The sequence below is a fragment of the Orcinus orca genome, chromosome 5 (genome assembly GCF_937001465.1).
Source record: "Orcinus orca chromosome 5, mOrcOrc1.1, whole genome shotgun sequence".
Taxonomy (NCBI): Eukaryota; Metazoa; Chordata; class Mammalia; order Artiodactyla; family Delphinidae; genus Orcinus; species Orcinus orca.
This window is the reverse complement of record NC_064563.1, coordinates 68,670,493-68,689,238: the sequence shown is the minus strand read 5'-3', so window position 1 is coordinate 68,689,238 and position 18,746 is coordinate 68,670,493. Positions and strand designations below refer to the sequence as shown.

At 40.6% G+C, this 18,746-nt stretch overlaps 1 protein-coding gene across 1 annotated transcript; it reads left to right on the top strand.

Moving 5' to 3' along the window:
* Positions 1-5,205: 5,205 nt before the first annotated feature.
* On the top strand, positions 5,206-18,664 carry RFC4 (replication factor C subunit 4). Its single transcript, XM_004278473.2, has 11 exons — positions 5,206-5,501; positions 6,836-6,978; positions 8,715-8,793; positions 12,226-12,305; positions 14,212-14,331; positions 15,978-16,121; positions 16,414-16,534; positions 17,077-17,202; positions 18,157-18,237; positions 18,310-18,426; positions 18,508-18,664. Exons 2-11 carry the CDS (start codon positions 6,848-6,850, stop codon positions 18,601-18,603), a joined length of 1,095 nt encoding a protein of 364 aa, XP_004278521.1. The 5' UTR covers positions 5,206-5,501; positions 6,836-6,847; the 3' UTR covers positions 18,604-18,664.
* Positions 18,665-18,746: the final 82 nt, after the last annotated feature.

Genomic DNA, 18,746 nt, shown 5'->3' with positions numbered 1-18,746 from the left:
TTTTTGATTTACCATCTTGGCTGGGGAGGGTAAGGGGATTTCAAAGGCTTCTACTTGGTTTTCGCTACTAGCCCGTACTGCACAGGACAAGGAACCAATGTGGTTATTGCCAGTACCTAAGTATGGCTAGTCCAGTTATTCCTTTGAGAACCAAGGAAATGATCAGTGAGTGAGTCCGTGGAGCCAGTGACCTACCATGAGCCAGACCTGAGTCCAAACTCCATTTACTACCTGACCCCTTATCCACCCATTCCAACAAGGGAGTTATGAGGATGCTTTGGGTCCCTGCATTCCTCAACTCACACCTTGTATCCAACTGTCCTTGAAAGGATTTTGTATCCTTCTTCCCCCCCCCCCCCCGCAGTGTATAGTCTCATGAATAAATGGCTTTGGGCAAGGACTGAAGAAATCTCTACTCAGGTTGCTGAAATTCGGCCTCCGTACGCAAGTGGTGTATCAAATCTCGGAGACAGAGTTTTGGGTGAAGTAGAAAGAAATAGCTTTATTGCTTTGCCAGGCAAAGGGGGCCACAATGGACTAATGCCCTCAGAACTGTGTGTCCCACCCTGGAGGGGATAGTGAGGAGTCTCATAGTGTTCAAGAAGCAGGGCGTGATCAGCTCGTGGACATTCTGCTGATTGGTTGGAGGTGAAGTATTTGGGAGTCAACGTCAACCTCTCTCCAACCGGTCTGGGGTCTACATGCTTGTGGGCAGCATACAGTTAACTTCTTCCACCTGATAGGGGTTTCAGTATCTGCAAAACAGCTCAAAGGACATGGCTTAGAATATTATCTATAGTCCTTAAGGAAGAACTAAAGGTCCTTGACTTTGTTTAATGGCTAAAGTATTATTATTTTGTCTTGCTTGACTGTTTTCCTTTCTTTCTGCATTTCCTCACTTCTCTGATTAAATTTATTCTTTAACTAAAGTTTTTCTGCAGGCAAAATGCAGGCGGAGGACACGAGTGGGGGTCTATTCTGGGAAGGCCTCATACGGTCCCGCTCAGTTACATGCATGCTATGATTCATAAGGACCTAGTTTCTCCATCAGTCAGTGGAATTTGGGTCAGAGAACTGGCTCAGGTCTGGAAACTTAGAAAGTGATCATGACTTTTTATTATCGTGGCTGCATTCAGCCTCCTTGCTTTGGTTATATAGACTGAGCAATAGTCTCATTTGCTGCCCATCTGTCATGTCCCTTGGGATGTGGTGCTGTATCAACCACCTCCCGAGCTCTCTGTGAGTCAGACCTCCGTGACTGCCTCTGACCTCGCCACTCATGATGACAATTGCACCTATCTTGTTTTTGAGAGTTAAGCATTGCCATCTGGCCTCTGTTATTTTGGAAGTCTGTTGTCTCCATTGCTATCAGAAAATCCTGCTCTGTCCCAGCATCTGCTACCAGCAGCCTTGGTCTACAGAGGACAGCCCACCACTGAGCTGGAGGCCTCCTCATCAGCACGATCCTTATCGCTTTGGACAAGAACACTGTATCCCAAGAACTGAGCTGGCTAGTGGTTTTTTGGCCTTACGTAGTATATCCTACTTCTGTGAGTCTTTTGACTTCTTCCGCCAGTGTTTACCACTGTAGTTCTGGCATTTCTACCTATTTAGTGTGGGCTATTTCTTTTTCCAAGCTTCCAAGGGCCCACCAAATACTATTACCTGGGGTCTTTGCCAAGCTATTAAATCCTGTGTTGTAGGTTTATCCCCCTTTTCCAACTGCGTATTCTGTTCCTCTTCATCCAGCGCAGTCCCATATATGCTCTCCTGCTTTGCCAGTTCACGCTGCAGTCCTGCAGCTCTTCCATATAGTCCTCTTCTACCTTGAGCCATCACAGCATTTCCCCAGGTGGGCTACCTTGTGACTTAATCCTGGCTATCATTCTGGTGGTTGCGAGTGGAAAGTGGAATAGATGGTTGGGGGTAAGGGCAGACGTATACAAGGCAGAAGCCTCTACGTCATCACGCATATACATACATCCCCAAGAGCCTAGCATCAGCCTCTAACAGGGAAGAAGGAGCTACTTCTGTAGATCAAAAACATTCAGGGAAATAGGGAAATTTAAGATTTTCAAATACATCAACCCAGGTGACTTCATTTCAGGTATCAGCATCCCATTTTTCTCCCAGTCAGGGCCTTGACTTTAGTGTGGCAGACTTGGTGAGGCTGAGAATTTAAACTTCTCTGGAACTCTGATACTCCTAAAATTTAGTTTTTTGGTCCAGCCCCAGATTTTTTTGCCCTCTGGCTGCAGGATATGTGAATCATTTTATAAGCTGTCAAATAGATCCTCTGGCTTTCACACTTGGGCTGAAATTGGCAATTAATCACTGTCAGTCTTTCATTTAATAAATTAACAAGCCCCGCCTCCCCCAGTGGCCATCCAACTCCAAAGTTCTTATAATTGCTTTTCCCTAAAACATCTGGGATTTACCCTCTGTTAGTACATTCCCTTCCACTGGCATCCCATTTTGCCATACCATTCCAGGGGCTATCAGTCCCCACTGTCACCGGAGATGGGCTTCTCATTACCAGAAGGCTGGTAGGTGATCCAACTTCAAAATTTCGTCTTAGAATCTTTTTCTAGGACTACTTTTTGTAGCAACCATATGGGTTGAATTCCTTAGGAAAACAGATTCTGAGATTTTGAGATTCGCATGTAGGTTTTTAATTAAGTGGTACTCTAGAGACCAACACCTGAGAGGGGTCAGGGAAGCAGGACTGGGCAGAGGTTGTACTGTGATGCAAGTGCACAGAGATCTGGGGCTGCGACAATCCATGAGTTGTGCCACATAAGGCGAAATGGCTTAGCCTTTATAACTCTCCTAGATTTGTCCTTGGAGGTGGACTGCCCCAAGGAAGAAGAGTGACTTTGGGCAAAGTGGCTGTGTTTGGCTCAGGACAGTTGCTAGAGAGGACTCAGCTGAGAGCTGTCAGCTGTTGACACTCAAAGCAGCTACGGGAGTGAGTGTCTCAGTCCTGAAAGGTGGCACACCATAGCATCCACTACACCTGCATTTCCTGATTTTAAAAATGACACGGCCATCCACTGTCTAGTTCTTCCCACTCCTGACAGCAATCTTAATTTCCATCCAAGTCTTTTCCTTTTCTAATGGACCCATAAATCATAATCCAGGTACAGTACTATCTTGGCAACATACTAAGTAGAGTTGTACTCAACTTTTGAAAGCCCTCTTTTAACATTGAAAAATGTCACAAATTTCCACATTATCGTACCATAATAGTAACTAAATGAATATCCATTAAAAAATAATAAAAGCTATTATAAATTTAGTAACTGGTGAGCACCCATGTATAATACAAAAAAATGTTATGTATTTATATAATGACATTTCTCGTTCTGGTGACAGAGACAGTACTTCGTGCACACATAAACTCACGAAATACCTGGATTAGGATGCTACCTATAGTTGTGTTCAAGAATGGAACGGCCAGCTGAATGGAATGGCAGGTGGAGGCCGAAATGCAGCCCAACCTCTAATCACCAAGACTTTCACCCCATCATAGGGCTGACTGTACTGAAGGAACGTGGGACTTTTTCTAAACCAGTTGCCCTAACAGGCTACCATTCAGGTCTCTTTTTTTCTACTTAGGCTAAAGGCACCTCTATGCCAGCCTTGGACCCGCCTCGTGACTAAGTACAAGCCTCCACTCCAGAGCCAGACAGTCCTAGATGTGGATTCTGGCTTTGCTGCTTACTTGCTGTTAGCCTTATCCATCTAAGGCTGAGTCTCCTTTGTAAAATGGGATTATATCTCCCTCTGTGTGGTTGTAGTGTTCAGGTAGCAAATGAATGCCACCTACCTTCACAGATCTTTGTTTTTATCAACCTTATTTAGGTATAATTTACATAAAGTGTACAAACATTAAATGTACGTTGTGATGAGTTTTGACAATGTAAACCAGTGACCAGATAGGTAAACTGTGTGCTTTTTATACTGTCCAGAGATTGTACCAGGCCCTGCCTGTGGGAGTTACAAAGTAAAACAAAGCACCCTTAATCTGGTTAACCCCTGGATTAGGTTAGGCCTGGGATGTATATATTCAGAGCCCCTACTTCCTCTGCATAAGAAGTCACACTGTCACTCTCCTGAGGGCAAGACCTTCCAGCTTGTTCTCTGCCGTATCCCCAGCACCTCGCAGTGTAGGTATGGGCACTCCATAAGCATTTGTTGAAAGACAAATGAACATGTAAAGTTAACAGTGAGTGTCATGATGAGTATGTGCCAAAAAAAAGTCATTCATCCGGAGAAGACCCAGATCAACCCTGTGGGTTAGGGTAATTAGTAAAGGTCTGCAGCGAAGGCAGCATTTCAAAAGGCTCAGATTTCAATAACATTTAGGAAAACTCCAGAGTTAAGACAAGCAGTGGGTAAAGATTAAAAGGGTGGCCTCAAACACTTGCCTAGAGCACACATTGCATGTACCCTGGTGGCGTTAACATTATCAATCTTGTAACTTTTATTGAGCGTCTGCACCACCAAATTTCTGGGCAGGGCCCTGGGATTAGCTGACCATAGCTGCGCGGCAAGGCCCTCCCTCTCAGCAACGGGCAGACACTAATAGAGATATAAGCCACATGCACCCAAAAGGGCAAGGAAAGGCATCTTCTTCCGACGTCTCCGCCCTTAAAGCACACACGGTTTGCTCCGCGACGACCAAGCCGGAGGGAGAGGGCGGGGATCTTCACGGCGCCCTCTTCTGGCGAAGGATAGACTCCACCCTCCCCAATCCCCGCCCTTCTTTGGGGTGAAGCAGGTTGCAGGCCGAATTGTGTCGCCGCAGAAATGTCAGTGACATGCCCATGACTGCCAATGAATTACAGGTTCTGCAGGCTCGTACCTACAAAAGAGAGTGGACCTCCACGATTCGAGGCCCACAAGCCCCTCCTCAACCGCCCTAGCGGGTCAGGGCTCCCGGAGCCCTCCCCGCCCCCGTCCGCTGAGCAGGCGGGTCTTCGGCCCCAGCCTCTCCTACAGACGGCAGCTCTCAAGTTCCCTTGCCCCGCAGCCTCTAGTCGGAGGGCTACGTCGGGACAGGTTGGAGCTTTATTTACACCTCCGGACTCATTCCCATCCAGCCCCAGCATCCCCGAGAGTCCGCGTGTCTCAGCTTAAACACCACAGAATAGGAGGATACGGCTCCCTTAAGGTGGGGCGCGCGCAGCAGGCCGGAAGTGACGTTTGACGTGCGACGTGTTCCCGCCCTGCCTTTCGCCGCTGTTCGGTGGCGGGAACTCAGGCTGCTTGCTGACGGCGGCTACCGTAAGGGTTTCCCCCCGCCATTCTGGCGGCTCGGGGCTTCCTGGGCCTGAGAGTCTCCGCTTGGGGAACGGGGCTAAGACTTCGCGACCACCTCGTCCTTTCCCTGCTGCGGAAACCTCAGGAACGAGCCGGTGGCGTCCTAGCTCTCAAGACGTGCAGCTAAAAGGCCCAGGCAGTGCCGGAGGACACACGCGGGGAGCCGGGGAGAACAGGTGACCAGCCGGAGAAATTGCGAGGACTGCCTTCGCTTTCCTCTACTCCTGTGCCCTCGATGCCCCTGTGATGTCTTCCACCTCTTGCGCACTCCTTGGTCTACGGGTGGCTCAGTCTAGCATCGTTCAGAGCCCTGCTTTGGGCGGTATTACTGTTTGGCAGCCTGTGGCAGGGACTGAGTAATCCAATAACGTTAAAAACCTTAGTTGTTTACAGATGTTAACAATTTATTTTATTTATTGATTATACACATATGCCAAGCACAGAGCTGTGTGTTTGCACGATTCTTTTATTTGACCCAGTTGCCTTATGAAATGGGCCTTAGCTCATTTACAGAAGGCGAAACTGAGTCTGATAAGTGGTAATTCAGTCACCAAATCTTATGGAGCATCTATTCTGTGCCAGGCACTGGAGACACAGCAGTGAAAAAAATAGAATTGCCATTAATGCTGGGGATTTTCAGACAAACTATCCCTAAAAACAGCCTTTTGCTGCCTGCAGAACGTTTACCTGAATGTTAATAGTGCTTATCTTCTGGGTGAGATTCTGAATTTTTAAAACTCCTCATGCTTTTCCAAATTGTTTTGGTTTCTTCAAATGAGCATGCTATGAGAAAAACAGCTGTTTCCATTTTAACAACAGTGTCTCGCCTCCCCCCCGCCCCCCGCCTTCCCCTCCCCACAAAAGCTTCTGTCTGAAGGCAGGCACGGGCTCTGCCCATAAAATAGGCTCTCCAGTGGCGCTTTAGGCCCAAGAGAAGTGGAGGTTCTCATTTTTGGTCCCTCCTAATTGCTGAGTTCATTCCAGGGTCTGAGCTAGAGTTAGGCCCATGACGGAAGAGACTGTTGAGACCCATGTACAGTTTGGCCATTATTGCCATCATAGTTATCAAAAAGTTTGTTAAAGTTATAGAACTTTGTTCTATAAGCCCCTCACTATAAGTAGATTTGTAAAAAATACTTATTTATAGATTTTGGCTGTGCCGGGTCTTAGTTGCGGCACACAGGATCTTTAGCTTGTGGCATGCATGTGGGATCGAATTCCCCGACCAGGGTTCAAACCCGGGCCCCCTGCATTGGGAGCTCTGAGTCTTACCCACTGTGCCATCAGGGAAGTCCCTATAAGTAGATTTTAAGTTCCTTCAGCGCTTTGGCCTTTTTTCTGTCCCTGTAGTCCTCAGTAGAATGCATTCAAAGGATGCTAGGTCATGGGGTGATGTCCTTCATTTAATATTTTTTGAATGTCTTTGCACAAGGTTAAGTGTGCTTTCAGGCTGTACTTCCTCATGATGGTTTCAAAAGAGCTTTTCCTTTTCTGTCTTGCACCTGGTCAGGGTGAAGTAACCATGCAGGCATTTCTAAAAGGCACATCTATCAGCAGTAAACCACCATTGACTAAGGATCGAGGAGTAGCTGCCACTGCCAGAAGTAGTGGAGAGAACAAGAAAGCTAAACCTGTTCCGTGGGTGGAAAAATAGTAAGAACGCTTTTGTTTTTGTTGAAATAGTTAATAAATTATCTCTCTGACCAGTTTTGATCACTTTTTTTTTTAATTTAAGAGGAGGATGATTTGCCTTTTTAAATGTTGCCTTAAAAGTCACCCAATTATATAAGTCATAGAACCTTGGAACTGAAATGTACCTTAGAATAATCTAGTTGAATTCACGTATTTTCTGAATGAACTACAGCCTTCTCTGTAACTCAGGTCTACGGTTTTTGGGGCTGGGATACATCAGTGAAGAAAACAGTTTCTATAAGCTCTTAGGAGTTCGACTTAAGTCCAAATAATCTGTTCCTCTTTTCATTACTGATAGCTGAAAATTGTTGAGTTTTTGTTTATACATTTTTGGCAAAAACAGCACCTGAAGTGGCTCTTTTTTTTTTTTTTTTTTTTCGGTACGTGGGCCTCTCACTGCTGTGGCCTCTCCCGTTGCGGAGCACAGGCTCCGGACACACAGGCTCAGCGGCCATGGCTCACGGGCCCAGCCGCTCCGTGGCACGTGGGGTCTTCCCGGACCGGGGCACGAACCCACGTCCCCTGCATCGGCAGGCGGACTCCCAACCACTGCGCCACCAGGGAAGCCCCTGAAGTGGCTCTTAAATTTCAGTCAGCTAAGTGATATTATAACAAGTAGTTGGAACCCCTGGTGTACCCTCAGTTATTACCAAAGGATTACAGATTACTTATAAGGCAAGTAAGGCCCTCATAAGTTTTGTTTGGCACCAACAATGCTTTTAAAAATTGGAAATTTCACATAAAAGTCTAGAAACTTTTCATTAAATAAATTAGATAAGGGGAAAAATCTAGATTTTCAGACTCAGGAGACTAGGCAGCACTAGATGCAAGTTCTCACCTGAAGACACTTAGATGGATGTGTGTACTACTCATTTTGGAAAGGTCATATATTCCTCACTTCACCATAGTCCCTACTAGTGTCTCTTGTCTTACACTCGAATTCTTCACTCTTGTTATCTGCCTGGACTCTGCAGGTATTTTAATATGAAACCCTGGTTTATAATATACACTGGTTTTCCAAGATAACATTATCTGACATAAAATATCTGCCCAGCGTTGGCCTGATTAGTTAGAAAAGTATAAATCAAAGAAAAACTTCTGTTTAGTTAGCTAAGCACAGAGCCTGACTTAGGGTTGGGAGTATGACTTCGTTTAACATCATTAGTTAACAATGTAAGACAAAAATTACACTCCATATTGGTTAAGCTTGTTATTTTGTTAACCCTCAATGAAGTGAATAGGTATGCATTTTTTGTGCAGTTAGGTGATAGGAGAAATTGGTATTAACCCATTAACAACATAGTAACATATATGTAACTTTGTTACCTATCTTGAGGTTGCTAAATAGGTCTCCCTTTTCAGTTTAGGGGCACGTTGTCAAAACATAATATTACTTTCTAGGCAAATGTTCATTTTACATTTTGAACCAGTTGGCATTTGTGATGTTATAAAATCCTTTTGCATAGTTTTTATAAGCACAACAGATATAAGCAATGCACCTGGAAAAGTGAAAAATTACTTCATTCCTCAGTATATATTTGCATAAAGTAAATATAGATGGGGTTTCCACATCCAATTATGAAAGTTTCTCATTTCATACTGATATGAGAGAGTTATCATTGATATTTTAGCAAAAGGAGAGACTTCTGTGGCTACTATAATACACTAAATAACTTCTCTCTCTCTTTTTTCTCCAGTCGCCCAAAATATGTGGATGAAGTTGCTTTCCAGGAAGAAGTGGTTGCAGTGCTTAAAAAGTCTTTAGAAGGAGCTGATGTGAGTAGCAGATGCTGTCTAAAGTCATTGGGAGATTTAATTTATTCACCCTCTTCCTTTATAGCCTCCGGCCCCCTTTAAATACTATCCTGTATATACAGTAGGCCCTTGATTACTATTTGTACAATGGATGATTAGTTCAACAAATATTTGTTGAGCATCTCCTTTTCTGTTCTATGGCATTGTTATATGGTACTCAAGTGGAGATCATTGAGCAAGACAGGCTAGGTCCCTTTGCTCGTGAGCTTTTATTTTGGTGGGGAGAGACACAGAAGAATAAACACGTAAGCAAAATAAATTATAGAATTATAGATAATGATATAGGCACTATAAGGGAGAGTCAAAGATTCTTTGACCGTATGATTGCTCACCTAATTTTAGGATTTGGTTTGAACTACAATACAAAAAAAATTGAGTCTTTAGTTCTGCTTATGGCATCATGTCCCCTGCTGTGATATGTGGGATAAAATGTCATTGAGTGACTTGCATTTTAGATTAATTCAGAGACAAACCATATGAAGAATTAGCAATTTAAAATTGTATATGATAAAGTGTTTTAAGAACTTAGTGGAAGAAGGGAAACAGTTGCAGGTGAAAGTGGGATGTGGTTTTTACTTTATTCCCAAGATTTTCTTCCCTCCTCTCAACCTGGCTGCTTTGAATTAGAGGTTCCTTGGTTTTTGCTGCCATTGGTCTCTTCCTGGAATTACACTGCAACAGTATATATTTTGAAAGAAGTTATATTTATAAAACTGTTGAAAATCTTTTTCTTTACCAGTATTTTTTTGATTTGATCCAAATATCTTTAGCTTTTAATTTTATAATAGTATATAATTTAAATTGCATGGTAATATTTACACAGATTGCAGGACATGATGTATTTTTTTTTTTTTCCGGTATGCGTGCCTCTCACTGTTGTGGCCTCTCCCGTTGCGGAGCACAGGCTCCGGACGCACAGGCTCAGCGGCCATGGCTCACGGGCCCAGCCGCTCCGCGGCATGTGGGATCTTCCTGGACCGGGGCACGAACCCGTGTCCCCTGCATCGGCAGGCGGACTCTCAACCACTGCGCCACCATGGAAGCCCCATGATGTATTTTAATTGCTGGGATTCTCAACTCTTTTGGCAAATGTAGTGGGATTATGATCCAGTTCTTTATACCATCTAATTTATGAGGCTGAACTAAGAACTTTCTTCTTTATCCACTTGTTTAATGATTTGTTTCTTTTCAGACTTAAGTTTTTTGAAACTTAAAGTTGAAGTAATTTTTTTAACTCTAAAGAGTAAAGGAAAAAATTCATTCCTTCATTTATATTAAAGGGTTTTACAGTAGAATTATAAGAGATTTTTCAGAAATCAATTTTTAGAACTGCTAGTCCATGTACAGTTCTTAAATGCATATATATATATATATATACATCAGACTGTTACATAATGTAGGGTTTAGTAATTTAACCATGTTTTAAAGGATTTAAATTATTGTAATAGTTGACTGGATGAATCATTACAACTACTGAGGTAGTTGGATCAAAATAACAGTTACAACCTTAAAAATGAAGACGCCTAGGAGGTTTTGCTTTTGCTTTTGTTTTTAAATAGTGAATCTCATAGTTTGTATCTTAAGCTGTATGTTACCAGTGTAACAGTAATAGTCTTTTAACTAATACATTTATATGTTGGTTTATTTACTTGGTGCATACTGAGTACTGTAGGTGATGCTGAGAATATAGATGTGAATAGAACAAATAAGGTTCTTGACCTTCTCAAGCTTCTCATATAGTGAGGTGAATGGGTATTTTGCAATTAAACCTAACAGTTACATAAATAACAATAAATAATTGCAAATTACATCAAGTGCAGCAAAGACCAGTGAGAGAATAACAGAGGAAACCCTCTTTAGATTGGGAGGTCAGGGAAGGCTTCTGACTTGTAATGCAGTAGGAGTTGCCAGACAGAAGAATGGAGTCAGACCCCAGCTCATGGGGGACAGCATATGTGCAGGCCAGAAAGTGCTTAGCTGTTGAAGGCCATTGTAAGTTGGAACTTAGAAAGTGTGAGAGGTGGTGAGCAGATCATGGACATCCTTGTAGGTTATGGTAAGCAGGGTGACTTTTTTTGTCTGTTTTGTTTTTCTAAATGGAGTATGAATACAGTGAATAGCTTTAAGTAGCAAGCAGAGTGGCATCTGATTTGGGTGAAGAATGAATGGCTGGGAGCGGGGAAGGTTAGGCAAGAGTGGAAGCAAATAAACTATACTGCTTAGTTTCCTATGTGCAGTGATTTCCGTACATGAAAGAAATGTATAGTTTCATGGAGAAAGACAAATATATATCACTTATATTCGGAATCTAAAAGAAAATGATACAAATGAACTTATTTACAAAACAGAATTAGTGAACAAACTTAACTGTTACGGGGGGGAAGCGGTGGTGGGGGGATAGATTGGGAGTTTAGGGTTGACATGTACACATTGCTATATTTAAAATAGATAACCAACAAGGACCTGCTATATAGCATAGGGAACTCTGCTCAATACTCTGTAATAACCTAAATGGGAAAAGAATTTGAAAAAGAATAGATATATGTATAACTGAATCACTCTGCTGTACACCTGAAACACACAACATTGTAAATCAGCTGTACTCCAATATGAAATAAAATTAAAAGAAAAAAAGAATGTACAGTTTAATTACAGTGCTCATTAGAATTTAGTACATTTGTTAATCTGTACCACAGATCAGTTGCCTATTTGATAGGCGCCAAGCCAGCTAGACTTAAGGTATAAAAGAAGATAACTAGTTATTTAATCTTATCCTGTCTTCCACTGATGAAATCTCCCTGATACATGCGGGTATCCCTACAGGTAGGGTATGTAATCATGATGTGGACCACGGCCTGGCACTTAAAAGATGCTTGTTTTTTTTTAATATTTCTGTTCTTGGAACTTTAGCTCATGCAAAGCCCCAGTATGCCATTTTCATTCCTTTTTCCTCAGTATTGGCCAAATCCAATTTGGTCTGTGTTCCTTTTGAAGCAACTGACATCTTTATAAAATATAACATCTTGCCCAGTCCTGAGCCTAGGTGTGGGACAGGGAACTGACAGAAGCCTAGTATTCCCTTCAGAAATAAGAGGTTTTTAATTCCAGCTTTGAAAATCCCACCTAAGTATTAGATTAGGTGTAGAACAATCATAAATATTGATTCAGCTTAAGATATTAGAAAGATCTCTTAGGGAAAAATGATGGTGTTTGTGAAAAAGCAGGATTTAGTACTGTTATTACTATGATACCAGTTATATTAAGAAATCCTTGTATTCAGATATATATGCCCTATTAGGGAAGTCATTGCACTGTTCCATAGACATTTTCAGTCACTTTCACCTATTTGTGCCAGAATACAATTTTTAAAAAAATAAAATTTAACTTCTGCAGCTCCCTAATCTCTTGTTTTACGGCCCACCTGGAACTGGAAAAACATCCACTATTTTGGCAGCAGCTAGGGAACTCTTTGGGTAAGTTGAAATCTCTCTCTCTCTCTCTCTCTCTCTCTCTTTTAAAGACTTGACGCTAAGAATCTCTGGTACTGCTTTTCATTCTCTAAAACTTTGCATTTGGTTTTTCTGAGGTTGTTGGGTTTTTGTTCTGAATTTTTTAATAATCCAGCTGACCCATTTCCAGTTCCTCCCCTCCAATAAATTAGCTTGCCTGTATCTTTTGTAACCTTTATTCTGAACCGTGTTCAAATGTTTGAGTGTACTACAAGGAGCCTTGTGATTTTTTTCATCACTTTAACTCTTTCATTATGATTTTGGAAACCAGAAGACCCTATCTCCAGTCATGCTGATAGTTTCATGACTTTTAGTGGTCGTGTTCACATCTGTCATAGAATTTGCTATTTGATGCTACTGATGCGCACCACCCCTTCTTGAGTTCCTTCTTGCTCTGGACTTGCCAGGGCCTGCCTCTCGAGTGGCTGGGCCAGCTCCTTGCCCTCAAGTATCCTGAGTATAAGAGTGTGTGGTAGTTGAGGCAGTATGATTCCAGGTACAGCAGAAAATCTCTATGAGCCACCTTCTTATTCAGTCCTAGACTGACTGTCTCAGCTTAGCCAACTGTTGTAGTAGAGGAGCCCTTTACCTAAGGTTAAAAGACACGTATCAGCCATGTCTGAAGCCATGTCTGATATCTATGCAACATGCACCAACATCACAAAGCCTATCTTTAATTAATCCAGAATTTTAATATCAGGCATATGGCCTAAGGGTACATCTGAAATCCTACACAGGAAGATAATTAGGTGCCTCTGAAACCACCAAATATATAAGGATAATCAGTTCTGTTGAAATGTGAAGGAGGACAAAAGGGGAAGCTGCTCTGAACTGAGGATTTTATTTGACAGCAACTTTCATTTTCCCAAGGAAATTTTAAGAGAGCTTTTTTGATTATTCTACAACTCAATCAGTTAGATCCAGTCTGAATCATCCTTAGCGATGTAGTCATCATGAAACTGTTAAGTATAGTTTATTATTGGTTGTTCTACAGTAGGTTAGTCCAAATTATATAACTTGTAAAATATATTTTTTTAAATGTTTGTCTTGATAGACCTAAAAGGACTTAACTATAAATTCCACATTTAATAGTATATGTGGTTTTAAAATAGAAAATACATGCACAGAGCTTTCTAGATGTTTATGCCCATAGAAAAATGCGTAGGGTATCATGCTATTTAGGAAAAATAAAGACGAAATCCCAACTCTTTTTTTTCTATTAAAAAAAATATACACATATATATAGAAAAATAACTAGAAGGAAGTCTTCAAAACAGGGTTTGGCAGTGTGTGCCAGGTATTTTTATTTTCTTTTGTGTTCTCAGATTTTCCTACAGTTACTTTTAATTTTTTTTAAAAAACTCACTTAAAAATTAACTGTTCATTTTTGATCCAGTAATTTTCCTTACAGCAAACTGCTTTATGGAAATAATTCAAAATATGCTACATTGCAGCATTATTTAAAATTGTAACATATTTAAAACTATCTAAATGTCTAATAACAGAAGTATGTTAAGTAAATTAAATGATGGTACAATCTTAGGTTAGAAAGTTATATAGCTATTAAAATGGTTTTTACAGTGTTTATCATGACATGGCAAGATGCTTATGATACAGTCCAAAGTGGAAAATTGACTTAAAATTTAGTACATTATCATCTATTTTTTTAAATGCATGGAAAAAAGCCAGAATGTTAACTGTATGCCTTTGCAAAAGAGAAAATACAGAATGAATTGTATACCTTCTATTCATATTGTTTACTAGGTGTATTTTAAACTACTGAAAAATGTACAAATGTTAAAATATGGTATAAACCTGGGTTACTTATATGCTCTATGATGTTTCATAATTTTTTTTCATTTTGACATAGGCCTGAACTTTTTCGATTAAGAGTTCTTGAGTTAAATGCATCTGATGAACGTGGAATACAAGTAGTTAGAGAGAAAGTGAAGAATTTTGCCCAATTAACTGTGACAGGAAGCCGTTCAGAGTAAGTAAGCTCACCTTCCCTTCTCTATGCCATGTCATTGTATTTGTTTAAAAAACATGTTTCTGCCAGATTTTCAACTTCTTTTTCATGTTAGATTGTATTTTTATCTAAATTATTTAAACCTAGAAATGACCTTTCCATTATAGTAACTAATTTTAAGTTATTTAGCTGTCAAGGGGTTTTAATCGATATTTGTCTAAGGAGTATTTATTAATCAAATGTGATGGTTTGGTTGTACACTCATAATAAAAATCCTGATTTTTGCTATTATGTTATTTTTTTAAAGTCCTATCATATATCTTAAGCTTCAGTGTATATTTCATAGTTGGTGACAATGTAAAACCTTGTCCAAACTGGGACACATTGAGTGAAAAAGGAGTTGTTACTAATAATAATTCAATAGGGGTGTTTACGCAACTGTGTATATTCCTTAGGTTGCAAAGTTCCAAGGTTAAATTTTTGGTACCTGGCATATATTTAAATTTATATCAGAGCACACTTAGGAATTTGTAGAAAGTGAATAACACAATTTTTGATATCCACCTTGGATTGACAATGTATATAAATCACATACATGATAAGGGACTTAGATCAAGAATAAAGAACCCTTACGGGGCTTCCCTGGTGGCGCAGTGGTTGAGAGTCCGCCCGCTGATGCAGGGGACACGGGTTCGTGCCCCGGTCCGGGAAGATCCCACATGCTGCGGAGCGGCTGGGCCCGTGAGCCATGGCCGCTGAGCCTGCGCGTCCGGAGCCTGTGCTCCGCAACGGGAGAGGCCACGACAGTGAGAGGCCCACGTACCGCAAAAAAAAAAAAGAAAGAAAAGAACCCTTACAACTCAATAATAAAAAGACAACCCAATTTAAAAATGGGCAAAGGATCTGAATAGACATTACTCTAAGGAAAATACACAAATGGTCAATAAGCATATCAAAACATGCTCATCAACATCATGAGCCATTAGAGAAATGCAAATCAAACCCATGATGAAATACCACTTTACACCCACTAGGATGGCTGTAATCAAAAAGACAGAAAATAACAAGTATTAGCAAGGATGTGGAGAAATTGGAACCCTTATACATTGCTGGTTGGAATGTAAAATGGGCAGCCATCTTGAAAACAGTTTGGCAGTTCTCCTATGAGTTACCATATGACCCAGCAATTCCAGTCCTAGAATATATACTGACAAGAAATGGAAACATATACACATATACACAAATGTTCATATCAGCATTATTCACAGTAGTCAAAACATGGAAACAACCCAGTATCCATCAACTAAAGAATGGATGAATGAAACGTAGTATATCCATTTGCCATAGTATTTGACAATAAAAAGAAATGAAGTAATGATATACAACAACATGGATGAACCTCGAAAACATTAAGCGAAAGAAGCCAATCACAAAAGACAATGTATTAAGTTGACAACATGTGGTTCCATTTATATGAAGTGTCCAGAATAGACAAATCTGCAAACAGAAAGTAGAGATTCCTGATTGCCTATGGCTGGGACAATTGGGAGAGAAAAAAATGACTCCTAAGGGTCACAGGGTTTCCTTTTGGGGTGATGAGAATGTTCTAAAATTAGATTGTGATAATGATGTGTGAATTATAACTCCTTTGTGTTTCTCTGAATCAGTGGGAAGCCATGTCCTCCTTTTAAAATTGTGATCCTGGATGAAGCAGATTCTATGACCTCAGCTGCTCAGGCAGCTTTAAGACGTACCATGGAGAAAGAGTCTAAAACCACCCGATTCTGTCTCATCTGTAACTATGTCAGTCGGTATGTGTAATGCCCTCAAGGTGGATGCAAGGCAGCCTTATGTTGATAGACCCGAATAGGGAGAGAAAAAATTTAAATGTTTCAAGGCTACATTAGTTTCTCCATCACATCTTGTTTTTTTTTTTAACATCTTTATTGGGGTAAAATTGCTTTACAAAGGTTTGTTAGTTTCTGCTTTGTAACAAAGTGAATCAGTTATCTCCATCAAATCTTGATTTGTTCTTGACAAAAATGAGTTCTTCTGGGGAGTTTCTTCTTTAGCCGCTGATTTGTTTTTTCCAATATTTTACAGAATAATTGAACCTCTGACCTCTAGATGTTCTAAATTCCGCTTCAAACCTCTGTCAGATAAAATTCAAGAGCAGCGATTACTAGACATCGCTGATAAAGAACATATCAAAATTAGCAATGAGGTAATCACTGTTATTACTATTGTAAATTACTAATTCCTTTGATGAATGCCTATGAAGAGGCACTTCCTGAAAGTCAAATTTGTGTTGCTTCAATTTCTGATGCCGATTCTTCAGGCAAAGTTAAGCTAAATAAACAATGTCTAGGAATTACTGGTTCAGCCTTTCTGTTGCTACTAGAAGTTTATTATCTGTCAATACTTCAGAGACCGAAAGCTGAGGCAGATTTCATGTTAGGATGCAAATTCTGCGACAGCCAATCTCTGCATGACAGCGTACTCCACTTGTCATTATACCCATACTCCACTGCAAGGACTAATTTGGTATGATGAAATTCCGGCAGTAATAGAATGTATAGGCCCTTATTCATTGTAACAGAACTTAACTGTAATTTGAATTCTCCTTGCTGTATGTAATCATGGCTGTCTCCATGAATTCTGCCACTATAGAACTGACATTTCTTCAAAAATGGAAATAGATTTTGTTTTTCCCCCAGTACATCCTTAATTGGCCATTAACAGGTTAAAGAACTTTTTTCTCTTCAGGGACTAGCTCATCTTGTTAAAGTGTCAGAAGGAGACTTAAGGAAAGCCATTACATTTCTTCAAAGTGCTACTCGATTAACAGGTGGAAAGGAGGTCACAGAAAAGGTGATCACAGACATTGCTGGGGTAAGAGCACTGGATATTCTGAAATTTTTAGTTTGCTTTTTTGTGGCTTTTAGAAAATTTTTAATTTTTATATATATATGGAGTGCGTATTATGTGCTTAGTCCCATTCAGGCTGCTGTAACAAATGCCATAGGCTGAGTGGCTTATAAACAAAAATCAGTTCCAGAGGCTGGGAATCCAAGATCAAGGTGCCCACAGATTGAGTGCCTGAGGACACACTTCCTAGTTGAGTAGACTCCTAGTTCACGGATGGCCTTTACCTCTCTGCACCATCCTGTGGCAAAAAGCAGCTTTCTGAGCTTTTTAGGAGCACTAATCCCATTCATGAGGGTTCCACTCTCCTATCACCTGCCAAAGGTGCCACCTCCAAATACATTAGGGATTTTTAACATGAATTTTGAGGCAATGTAAACATTTGTACCATTCTGGGAGTTAGCAGAATGCTGCAGGCAGGCAGGGATGTGGCAGATATCAGATATCTAACATCTAACAGATGTCAGATATGTTAACAGATATCCCTTTTCTTATAAAGGAAAAAGGGTCATATCCAACTTATAATTAAATCATGAAAGGAATTCTCTTGTGCCACACCCGTCTTCAGATTTCATTTTGTATTGTAATGAAACATAAACCAACCCATCTCTGCATTTTGTTAGTGGCATCTTAGAAACAGGATGTTTCCAGAGTTTGTTTCAGGTCCAGTAGCTTTCTCCATCACCTGTCTGGAGACCAGATGAGCATAAGGGTTAAAGCTGACCCTTTGTCAGTTCTTTGCCCTCCCAACTCCGTATGTATGGATTCAGTATCAGGTAGCAGTTCCATGCTTGAAGTGGCACATGTCCTAGCATAGAAAACCAGGGAGTTTGCACAGGCTTGGCAGAGAAACAAGTCAACCATCTTCACCCAGAAACTTTATGCTTTATTTTTAATTAATTCATTCTTTAATTATTTTAGGTAATACCAGCTGAAACAATTGATGGAGTATTTGCTGCATGTCAGAGTGGCTCTTTTGACAAACTAGAAGCTGTGGTAAAGGTAAAGACACTTTACTAAACTGGTGGGGAGGGATGGAAATCATACCAAAATCATTTTCTTTTTCTGCTACAGGACTTAATAGATGAGGGTCATGCAGCAACTCAGCTTGTAAATCAACTTCATGATGGGGTTGTAGAAAATGATAACCTTTCTGATAAACAGAAATCTGTTATTACAGAAAAACTTGCTGTAAGTAGGCATCTTCTAGATTTCAGCACAGCATACATACCTGAAAGGGAAATTACTTACTAATCTTTCATTTTCTTGTAGGAAGTTGATAAATGTTTAGCAGATGGTGCTGATGAACATCTACAGCTGATCGGCCTCTGCGCAACTGTCATGCAGCAGTTAACTCAGAATTGTTAAAACATATTCAGCATGTATTTTTGTGAACAATTTAAAATAAAATGACTAAAGCACCTTTAAAGTGAATATACAATTTATTTAACATTCAAACTTCATTAAGACATGTGCAATATGGCAATTTTACTGGGGTAAACGTTTAACCC